At 40.4% G+C, this 11387-nt stretch overlaps 2 protein-coding genes across 2 annotated transcripts; both read right to left on the bottom strand.

Annotated features, from left to right (window-relative positions):
* Positions 1-2834: 2834 nt before the first annotated feature.
* On the bottom strand, positions 2835-3464 carry LOC133287804 (uncharacterized). The gene has a single exon (XM_061485483.1). The coding sequence runs from the start codon at positions 3462-3464 to the stop codon at positions 2835-2837; it is 630 nt and encodes a 209-aa protein (XP_061341467.1).
* A 2369-nt stretch (positions 3465-5833) lies between these two features.
* Positions 5834-9785, bottom strand: LOC133287832 (ammonium transporter 1 member 4-like; the record flags this gene model as incomplete). Its single annotated transcript, XM_061485516.1, has 2 exons — positions 8355-9785; positions 5834-5842 (listed from the first exon to the last, which is right to left on the bottom strand). Coding segments are annotated over exons 1-2 (1440 nt in total), but the record flags the coding sequence as incomplete, so codon positions are not given.
* Between the last annotated feature and the right edge of the window lie 1602 nt (positions 9786-11387).

The raw sequence follows: 11387 nt of genomic DNA, 5'->3' as shown, positions 1-11387 counted from the left end.
TGAGCAGGCTTAAACCTCCATTTGCAGGCTTAAGCCACCTCTTCTGGGCAATTTCCTATACTCATATTTTTCATGTATCTTTCTTGGGGAATCAATCCTACACATTTTACAACCTATTTAACAAGCTTGCGATATCCCTATATCATTGCTTAACTCTCTTCCTCTCATCATTGATTTAACGGAAATTGGGCAGCATAACCTTTGTTTTCTAACGTTTCCCAATCTAACAGCTTAGCTCCTAATAGACAATTCAGCTCAACATTTCCAAAATTCATCATGCATTCATAACCTTGAAGTAAATAACATTACACAAGTTTAATTACATAACGGGGAACTTAGCTACAAAAGGCTATGACCATCCCTTGGCTCTCATCAACAAAAGAGATATCCAATGGCATGATCATAGGCTAAGTCCATCAAATATAACGAGATATACATACGTCAATGCTATCAATGATCAATCCTATACATGTAAATCTACAAAATAACATGTATGATCTCAAAACATCATTTTCTTCATGCATGATCTACTGCAAAGAAGGCCACTTGCCATCAGAGGCTCCTGCAGCTTCCTTACCTGAAAGGGGGTCCCCATAACACGGGGTGAGATATACGAATATATCACAGTAAACCAGAGGTCCTTGGAGATCACTCCACCCTAAGGTTCACTTTCGATGTACACATAATCTTAATAGATTAACACATTCTTATCAACAAGCATCACATGGACTTCCAAGAGAGATCCACTAAGGGATGTTTCTCTTAGGCTCTTACCACATGGAGATCCACATAGGGCTGTTTCCAAGGGAAGTCCTTTCCTCAATCTAGGAACCTCCAAGAGGGATCCACATAGGGTTGTTCCTCTTAGGCTCTAACCACATGGAGATCCACATAGGGCTGTTTCCAAGGGAAGTTCCTACCAATCATCCTCATCATAATACTATCACTCATAACCTCAATCACAATCCTCAACCATTACCTCATTCATTATTGCTACTTCTATAACCATTCCTCAATTACTCTTAAACAATCAAACATCAACCAATAATCATCAATCAATCATAACATGTATCAATGCATGAATCAATGCATGGGCATACAATCACAATCATAATTACATATCACATCTCATAAACCATTTCTCCTCCATGGAGTATGGTGGAACACTCAATGGGATCAACCCCAAGGTCCAAAGGTTTACCTTGCTCTTGAGCTTTCCTCAATGGCACACAACCCCAAGGGTTGGTCACTCCACTTGGTCCTCTTGCCTCAATCCTATCAACACAAGGAATACAATCAAACAATGCTAACAATGCAAGGAAATCCATATTTCCAAGCCTAGATTTATCCAAACATCAAAGCATACTAAAATAACACTATAAACTCATTTCTACCGATTAAATGTTATTCCTAGCATTTTTCACAACATACTCTAAGCCTCATTCTTCCTTGAACATAACCAATCTACTCAACATTTCATAAAAACCCTAAAACACTATTCATTAAACCCTAACCATGAAATTTTCCAAGAAAACAAGGTTCAACGGTTAGAATCTTACCACCAATGGTCACACAACCAAGGATTGATGGCTCCTCAAGCTTCAATGGAGGTTGAAGCTCCCAAAACCCCAAAATCTCACAAAGGGCTGAATTTTTGAGGGGCAATATCCCTCTCCACAATGCTCCCCACTCAAAACTAAGCTTGAATTATGAAAGAGGAGAAGATTTAGAGTGGTTTAGGCTTTTGAACGAATGGATTTGGTTGAGGATTGCTCCACCTAGGGTTCTCCCTCTCCTTTCCTCTTCCTTTTCCCCCTCTTCTCCTTCTTCTCTTCTTTTCCTCTCTTCTGCACGACGGGTTGGGGAGGGACAATTGGGTTTCTTTTGTTGCATTGGTCACTTAACTTATGTTAAGTGACTTTAAGCGGGTATTGGTTCGTCTATCTATTCAACTCCATTAATTACCAAACTTTACCCAAAAGTCTGGAATATTATTCTAGGAATATTACTATTTTTATTTTTATATTTTGGGTACTTTTGTCTACACCCATTTATACCCCTTAATTTTCACTGAGTACACTTTTTAACTCCAAGTGACTCAGATTCATTTAATTAAGCCTTATATTTAATTTTACTCACTAAAACATGCTTAATTATTTAATTAAAATTAATCAATTAAATGCTTAAGTTTGGGGTATTATATTCACCCCACCTTTTTAACGATTTTGTCCTCAAAATCGACAAAACCACTCATTCAATCATCTATGGATTTATCGGAGAACTCTTCTTGTGTTCCCGAAGTTACCCTATTAATCAGTTCCTCTTTTCCTCATCATCTTATCATAAGATGAAATGTTTCATTCATGATTCAATCTATGTTTTATAATTAGGTGATACTAATATGTTCCAGCACTTTTATCTTTCATTTTCCTCAAGGGTCATACCTATTCAATTGATATTTAACCCTGACCTTTTGTGGTCCTACTAATAACCTCATAAATAAAATCTCATCTGATGGAACTTCCAAGAGAGATCCGCTATGGGCTGTTTCTCTTAGGTATCTGACCACAAGGAGGTCCCGAAGGCTAACTCCAAGGGAAGTTCCCCTCAATCTATACCTTTAATGAGAATTCTCTATCTCATAGGATACTATCCTCATGGAGGTAATACTACCACTACATCCATGGAAAGATCATTGCATACAACTTACCATCTTTTAGCAATCAATACATAGTCTAGTCTTTAATTACTAGACATAACGAATCACATAATCATAGTTGAGTCCATAGTCTAAGCATGTGTGGCTCCAACCTCAATAAACTATGCATGTCATATTAATCTACATGCGTCATACCTCCCGTCAAGTGTGGGAACCTCTCTAGCTGGGGTTGGGTCGAAGTGCTAACATGTGCCGCTGCTGAAGGGTCATAGACCACTTGCACATGAGCAACCCATCCCACAATCTGGGGACAATCCCTCGCATAGTGACCAGGTCTAGCACACTTGAAACATACGTTTTGACCCATCAAACAAACACCCTTGTGATGCCTGCCACAATTGTCACACTTTGGCACAATAGGTCTTTCACTGTCCCAACTCTGTTGACTCCCGCTTCTTTTAAACTTTTCTTCAGACTGTCTAACTTGCAATTTTTCTTTGATATTCCTATCATCCATCTTCTTACCCTTTTCTGAAGTAGAGCCAGTTGCTCCACTAGCACCTGATGCTTGTGCCTCGGAAGACTTCTTACTTTTCGGCACACCATAAACTTCTTCCACCTTCCGGCATTGGTTCACGAATTTGCTAAACTCACGGATATCACAATTTGACATCTTCCGAGACATCTTCTCATTCAGACCCCATTGAAATTTAGAGGTCATCTTGGCCGGAGTGGGTAAGGCTCTCCCATAATTAGCATATTTCACCAATTCATTGAACTTGGCGAAATATTGGTCAATTGTCATCGACCCTTGCTTTAGATCATTATACTCATTGTTTCTGTTCCTTAGCCTCCCTAGGGAAGTAGTTATCCAAGAACAATGTCTCGAACAACCGCCAGGTGATTTCCCGGCCTTCAGCTTCTAGGGGCTGTACGGTATTAGTCCACCAATCCTCCGCTTCTTCTTCCAGCATGTACACGGAGTAGATTAGCTTCATTGCATCAGGGCATCTCATCACCCTGAAGATTTTCTCCATCGCTTGGAGCCATTTTGCAGCCGCCATTGGCTCATAACCTCCCTTAAAAAAAGAAGGTTTGTGTTTTCGGAAAGCCATCAATCTTCTTTCCTCCACTTCATGGTCACCGACATTCTCAACTCGAGGTTGACGAACCTCAGTGTGATGACTACGACTTCCAGAATGGTGACTACCCTCACCTTCATTGTTACCCACTACACCCTCTTCTTGTGAAGGAGGTGGAGAAAGCGTAGCAGTGTGAGGAGGAGGAGTGGGTTGCCGGTTCACGGGCCTAGGACCGCTCAACGTCCTCAACTCGGTCATCATCGCGGCCATAGCAGTCCGCGAGTCTTCATTTGTTTTCATCAGATTTTCATTGGCTTGCCTGCTAGCAGCCAGCTCCCTCTGAACGGCTGCAAGAGCTTCAGCCACGGGATCAGGTTGTACGCCCGTTGCCCCACGGCCACTTCTAGGCCTCACAAGAGCAGCCAAAACAGGTTCTGGCTGAGCATTGGTGTTTGATGGTCCGGGGTTGTTTCGGTGCCTCGTCATGTCACTATACATGTTACACAAAGAAGTGAGTTGATCAGGCCCACACTTAGTGATCACAAATGCAATAATCATCAAGAGTACTAAAACAACTAAAAAGCATCAAACACTAAGCATACTCAACAATAGCTAATAGTTACTCCCGACGAAACTGCTCTGATACCATAAAATGTAACGCCCCGTTCTAGAACCGGTTTGTTAACATCGCATTATGATATTAAGCGCAGTTACAATCACATGGGTTCAATTAAAATCCGGTTAAATTTTTCATTTTAAAACATGCCGAATTTATAATGCCCAATTGCGTGATCATAACCATATTACTTTGCGGAATCAGATAAACCAAGCTTAACATCATGTTCTTATTCCATTTTTAAACCATTAATTTACTTCTTATTTATTTCCCAACTTCTACTATATTGTAGATCTCTTCGTTAGCTACGCGTGGTTTCAAACCGCTCCTCATTTGGAGCTCTGTAGCTCAAGTTATGACAATTTTACTATCTCAGGTATATGCTGAAAAACTACGCGAGCAGGGCGCTTAAGCGCTCTCCAGGGCGCTTAAGCGCCCACAGACAGAGGGAATTCACTTTTTTTGGCCACCAAGGGCACTTAAGCTCGCTCCAGGGCGCTTAAGCGCGCTACCTGGGCGCTTAAGCCCCCATTTTGGGCGCTAAAGATCCAGCGGCAAAAAGCTTTTGGTTTTCACAGGTGCATCAGGGCGCTTAAGCCCCCTCATGGGCGCTTAAGCCCCCTGAGCAGGCTTAAGCCTCCATTTGCAGGCTTAAGCCCCCTCTTCTGGGCAATTTCCTATACTCATATTTTTCATGTATCTTTCTTGGGGAATCAATCCTACACATTTTACAACCTATCGAACAAGCTTGCGATATCCCTATATCATTGCTTAACTCTCATCCTCTCATCATTGATTTAACGGAAATTGGGCAGCATAACCTTTGTTTTCTCAATGTTTCCCAATCTAACAACTTAGCTCCTAATAGACAATTCAGCTCAACATTTCCAATATTCATCATGCATTCATAACCTTGAAGTAAATAACATTACACAAGTTTAATTACATAACGAGGAACTTAGCTACAAAAGGCTATGACCATCCCTTGGCTCTCATCAACAAAAGAGATATCCAATGGCATGATCATAGGCTAAGTCCATCAAATATAACGAGATATACATACGTCAATGCTATCAATGATCAACCCTATACATGTAAATCTACAAAATAACATGTATGATCTCAAAACATCATTTTCTTCATGCATGATCTACTGCAAAGAAGGCCACTTTCCATCAGAGGCTCCTGCAGCTTCCTTACCTGAAAGGGGGTCCCCATAACACGGGGTGAGATATACGAATATATCACAGTAAACCAGAGGTCCTTGGAGATCACTCCACCCTAAGGTTCACTTTCGATGTACACATAATCTTAATAGATTAACACATTCTTATCAACAAGCATCACATGGACTTCCAAGAGAGATCCCACTAAGGGATGTTTCTCTTAGGCTCTTACCACATGGAGATCCACATAGGGCTGTTTCCAAGGGAAGTCCTTTCCTCAATCTAGGAACCTCCAAGAGGGATCCACATAGGGTTGTTCCTCTTAGGCTCTAACCACATGGAGATCCACATAGGGCTGTTTCCAAGGGAAGTTCCTACCAATCATCCTCATCATAATACTATCACTCATAACCTCAATCACAATCCTCAACCATTACCTCATTCATTATTGCTACTTCTATAACCATTCCTCAATTACTCTTAAACAATCAAACATCAACCAATAATCATCAATCAATCATAACATGTATCAATGCATGAATCAATGCATGAGCATACAATCACAATCATAATTACATATCACATCTCATAAACCATTTCTCCTCCATGGAGTATGGTGGAACACTCAATGTGATCAACCCCAAGGTCCAAAGGTTTACCTTGCTCTTGAGCTTTCCTCAATGGCACACAACCCCAAGGGTTGGTCACTCCACTTGGTCCTCTTGCCTCAATCCTATCAACACAAGGAATACAATCAAACAATGCTAACAATGCAAGGAAATCCATAGTTCCAAGCCTAGATTTATCCAAACATCAAAGCATACTAAAATAACACTATAAACTCATTTCTACCGATTAAATGTTATTCCTAGCATTTTTCACAACATACTCTAAGCCTCATTCTTCCTTGAACATAACCAATCTACTCAACATTTCATAAAAACCCTAAAACACTATTCATTAAACCCTAACCATGAAATTTTCCAAGAAAACAAGGTTCAACGGTTAGAATCTTACCACCAATGGTCACACAACCAAGGATTGATGGCTCCTCAAGCTTCAATGGAGGTTGAAGCTCCCAAAACCCCAAAATCTCACAAAGGGCCGAATTTTTGAGGGGCAATATCCCTCTCCATAATGCTCCCCACTCAAAACTAAGCTTGGATTATGAAAGAAGAGAAGATTTAGAGTGGTTTAGGCTTTTGAACGGATGGATTTGGTTGAGGATTGCTCCACCTAGGGTTCTCCCTCTCCTTTCCTCTTCCTTTTCCCTTCTTCTCATTCTTCTCTTCTTTTCCTCTCTTCTGCACGACAGGTTGGGGAGGGACAATTGGGTTTCTTTTGTTGCATTGGTCACTTAACTTATGTTAAGTGACTTTAAGCGGGTATTGGTTCGTCTATCTATTCAACTCCATTAATTACCAAACTTTACCCAAAAGTCTGGAATATTATTCTAGGAATATTACTATTTTTATTTTTATATTTTGGGTACTTTTGTCTACATCCATTTATACCCCTTAATTTTCACTAAGTACACTTTTTAACTCCAAGTGACTCAGATTCATTTAATTAAGCCTTATATTTAATTTTACTCACTAAAATATGCTTAATTATTTAATTAAAATTAATCAATTAAATACTTAAGTTTGGGGTATTATAAAGATCTAAGAGTACAGTTCGCTAACAATTGGTTCATTTCCAATCCTATCACTGTGGTACGAACGCAAACTGCGCAACTACATCCATATCTTGTGTAGCAACAAGCCAATAAGCATTGCAGCTTCATAATGACTACAAGGACCGATAAAGGGAGAAATGAAAAACAATACACGCTAAAACTCATCCACGTACGCAACATAAATGAGAGTTCATGTATCTGATAAACATCTAGAAACACAACTAATAACAATTTAATTAATGCGATCCAGAGCAAACACCAAGACATAAGTTCAAAGATTGATAAAATTAGTTACAACTCTAATTGAAAGCAGAAGGACCCATTGTAAGGTTTATTGATGAATAGGAGTTCATTTTGGAGTATTCGTATTTTGTACAATATTATTCACGGAGAGCATACAATACTACTACTGGTTTATTGTTCATAGCACTACTCTATTTATTCTTGCATCCACTACAATTACATGGTTGGATTTTCACTTGATCTTATCAAGAATTGAATTAAGCATGTCAAAGGTCAAGGGTTTCACTTTGTAGTGTCATCTAGCCCCGCTTCCATGAATTCCAATGATTAACAAAGAATTCATTTACAAAATGATAGCAGTGTGTAATATAAGTATATTACAGACACTACTTGGAAAAAAATTAGTTTGGTATTGTAAAGAATCATTTCAATCCAAAATTTTAAGATGTTGAGTGAGGACCTTTATAATAGTTTATATTAGTGAAAAACAAAATGGAAAAAGACAAATAACCAGTCATTTTCTGATTTCGTGAGAAAAAGATGGAAAAAAAAAATGAATTACGATTATTGGCACAAATTGTGTCGCAACTTTTATATGTTTCTTGGGTACTACTCTATCTGTATGTCTAATAAACTTGGTTTAGAAAAACAAGAACATGAATCGAAACATTTGTTTTTTGTTCAATGCTGCAAACTTCTTTATTAAATACAGAAACAAGAACATCTGAATACACAACTCATAGCTACTATTAGTCTTCTTCCATAAGGGAAACAAATAAGTATAATCACCGATTCAGGGTAACATAGTCAAGTAGCTATGTACAATCTATCCATAACATTTTAGTATTTTACAAATAGAAAATATTAATCAAACAGTTGTTCCAAATGCATGTTTCTGTGCAGGTTGGACATCTTCATGATACTCATATGCCAATCCACCATGGCTGGTTAAGTCCAATCCAGCCATCTCCTCATCAGGTGAAGTCCTCAGTAAATTGAGTTTGTGCAGCACAAAGAACACCAATCCCATGGTGAGACTCACCCAACCTACGATGGCCAAAATCTGCATAACATGTGCTGCCAAGAGCTTTGCACCCCCTCCCATGAGCAATCCATAAGGCCTATCAGGAAGCCCTGGGTAGACCTCATTTACATATTGTTTCTTAGCAAATAGAGCAGTGAAGATAATCCCCCATATGCCACAACCACCATGAAGTTGTGCAGCCTCCAATGGGTCATCATACTTGAATTTCTCTGCTAGCAAGTTGCATCCAATGAGAACCCAAGCAGCTACAAACCCACATATGATTGCTGCCCAAGGGTCCACAAAAGCACACCCTGCAGTGATTGCAGCAAACCCACCAAGCAAACCATTGCAAACATCTGTGACAATCCAATGCCCAGTTTGGATACGTTTGCCAAAGAGTGTGGTCAATGCTGCTGAGCATCCAGCAAGACTTGTGGTCACTGCAGTCCTCCCAATAGCACTCCATTGTCCATAATAAGAACCACTATCTCCATAGGTCTTCAAGATGTTAAGAAATGAGCCAGGGTTGAATCCATACCATCCAAACCACAACAAGAATGTTCCCAAAACAACCAAGGTACCACTGTGTCCTCTCATTGGCACAGGTTTTCCTCCATGATCAAATCTTCCAATACGAGGGCCTTCAATGAATGCACCCCAGAATCCAGCAACAGCTCCAACCAAGTGAACAACACCTGAACCAGCAAAATCAATGACCCCAGATCCAAACAACAGATTCTCTGCCCGAGCAGGACTACCCCAACCATCAGCAGACCAGAACCAATGAGCCACAACGGGATAAACAAAACCAGTCAAGAATGATGAGTAAATCAAATAGGAAACAAATTGTGTCCTCTCTGCAATGGAACCACTTGTAATCCCAGCAGCAGCAATGGCAAAAGCCCATTGATAGAGGAAAAATCCATAGTCAAAAGACTGTGAAGGGAAATCATTTAGACCAAAGAAGTGTTTCCCAATGAAACCATTGGAAGGGGTACCAAAAGCCAATGCAAAACCAAAGATGTAAAAGAAAATTCCACCGGTTGCAGCATCAAGGACATTGGTAAGCATGATGTTCATGGTGTTCTTGGCACGGACAGAACCAGCACATAACATAGCAAAGCCAAGCTGCATGGCAAAGACAAGGTACGCAGAGAAGAGAAGGTAAGTGTTATCAACTGCATAGGTTGTGTCAACAAACTTGTCTGAAATGGCATCAAAACGTCCACATATGAATTCAGCAAAGGCTGTGGCATTAGCATCGGTGCCAAGAAGAGGGTGGAGGTCTGCGGCGGAGCAAGTGAAAGCAGCCATGGTTGGTGGTGGTTGCAGGAACTCACCTCCAACCCCTCCAAGGAACTAAAGATCCCAGAAAGGGTGGAGAGAATGAGAGAGAGAACAATGAGAATATAAAAAAAACGAGAGAAATTGATTGTGACAAATGTTGAGGGAATGGTGCTTCGTTTATAAAGGATCGAGTTCTACGTTATTTGCGTTTGTTGTTGCAATTCTCCGCCGTCGATTTCGCTATTGCATTGCTGGATACCCTGCTTATTGCAAATTTAGAATTTTTGAATATTCAACATTCTAACTCACATTGGTATTCTTCCATTCCATTTAGGGTGTGCATGACAACCATTCTATTCCCTAGCACTGTTTCTAAAAAGAAACAATTTTTTTTTATTTCTGTGTCATGGAACAATTTCTGAGAAAAAAAATGTGTTTGATAACATGTTCTATTTTTATTCCGAGAATGAGAATTGTGTTTGATAACACAATAATAATATAATAAAAAATAATTCCTATTAAATATAAAAAAAATTTAGATCATCACTTTCCTTTCCACATGGTGTGGTTGTGGTGGTGGCGGCAGCAGCGGCGGTACGGTAGTGGTGGTAACAGTGATGCGGTGAAGATAGTGGTGGTGGTAACAGTGACGTGGTGAAGATAGTGCTGGTGGTTGTGACGGCAGCAGATGCGACGATGGCGATGGTAATGGTGGCGGCGACGGTGGTAATGGTGGTGATGCTGATGGTGGTGGTGAAGGTGACGACAGTGGTTGCGATTATGGTGGTGGGTATGGTGGTTGGTGGTGGCAACAATGGTAGCAGTGGCATAGTGGTGGTGGTTGTGAAGGCATCATGGTGGTGGTGGTGGTTGTGAAGGCAGTGGCGGTGGTGGTAGGTGATAGTGGTGGTGGCGGTGGTGGTAGTGGTGGCAATGACGTGGTGATGGGTAGTGGCGGGGGTGGTGTAATGGTGGCGATGGTGGTGGTGGTGACGGTAATGACTGTGAAGATGGTGGCGACGACGATAGCGACAACGGTGGTGGTGACGGTAGTGGCTGCGGCAATAGTAGTGGTGGTTGGTGACGTGGTGGTGATGGTAGTGGTGGCGTCGTGGTGGTGGTAATTAGGGGTGTAAATGGGATGGGCTGGGCTGGGCTTTGGCCATCCTGGCCCAAGCCTACGTCAAAAAAATCTTAGCCTATCTGGCCTACTGGCCTATTAAAGGCTTTATTTGTAGGCCAAGCCCGGCCCATTTTCAAAAATAAGAAAGTCTGACATGGCCTACAGGCCTTGTAGGCCTCCCACTATATATACTAAGCAAAAAAAATAATTGTATAGAGCAAACAAAGTTCCATTCATGCATGCACTAGTACTTCTCATAAGAAAAAAATGACAAACAAGAAAGAGTCAACATAATACCTCAGCTCTAGAATGTATATCATAGAGGAATAGAGTCAAAGAAATGGGAAAATAAGAAAAATACAATTACTGGATGCTGAAATAAAGTCTACAAGAGAATGTCATTTGTCTAAAAAATGTGACAATACTGCGTTAACAAGTACAGAAACTAATCTATCATATACAAAATGTGGGAATATTCTATTATATATACTGTACTACTTTAACAT

Source organism: Gastrolobium bilobum, unplaced genomic scaffold, assembly GCF_033153095.1.
Source record: "Gastrolobium bilobum isolate Gb01-03AN ecotype WA unplaced genomic scaffold, APGP_CSIRO_Gbil_v1 utg7986, whole genome shotgun sequence".
Lineage (NCBI taxonomy): Eukaryota > Viridiplantae > Streptophyta > Magnoliopsida > Fabales > Fabaceae > Gastrolobium > Gastrolobium bilobum.
This window is presented reverse-complemented; position numbering and strand designations above follow the sequence as displayed.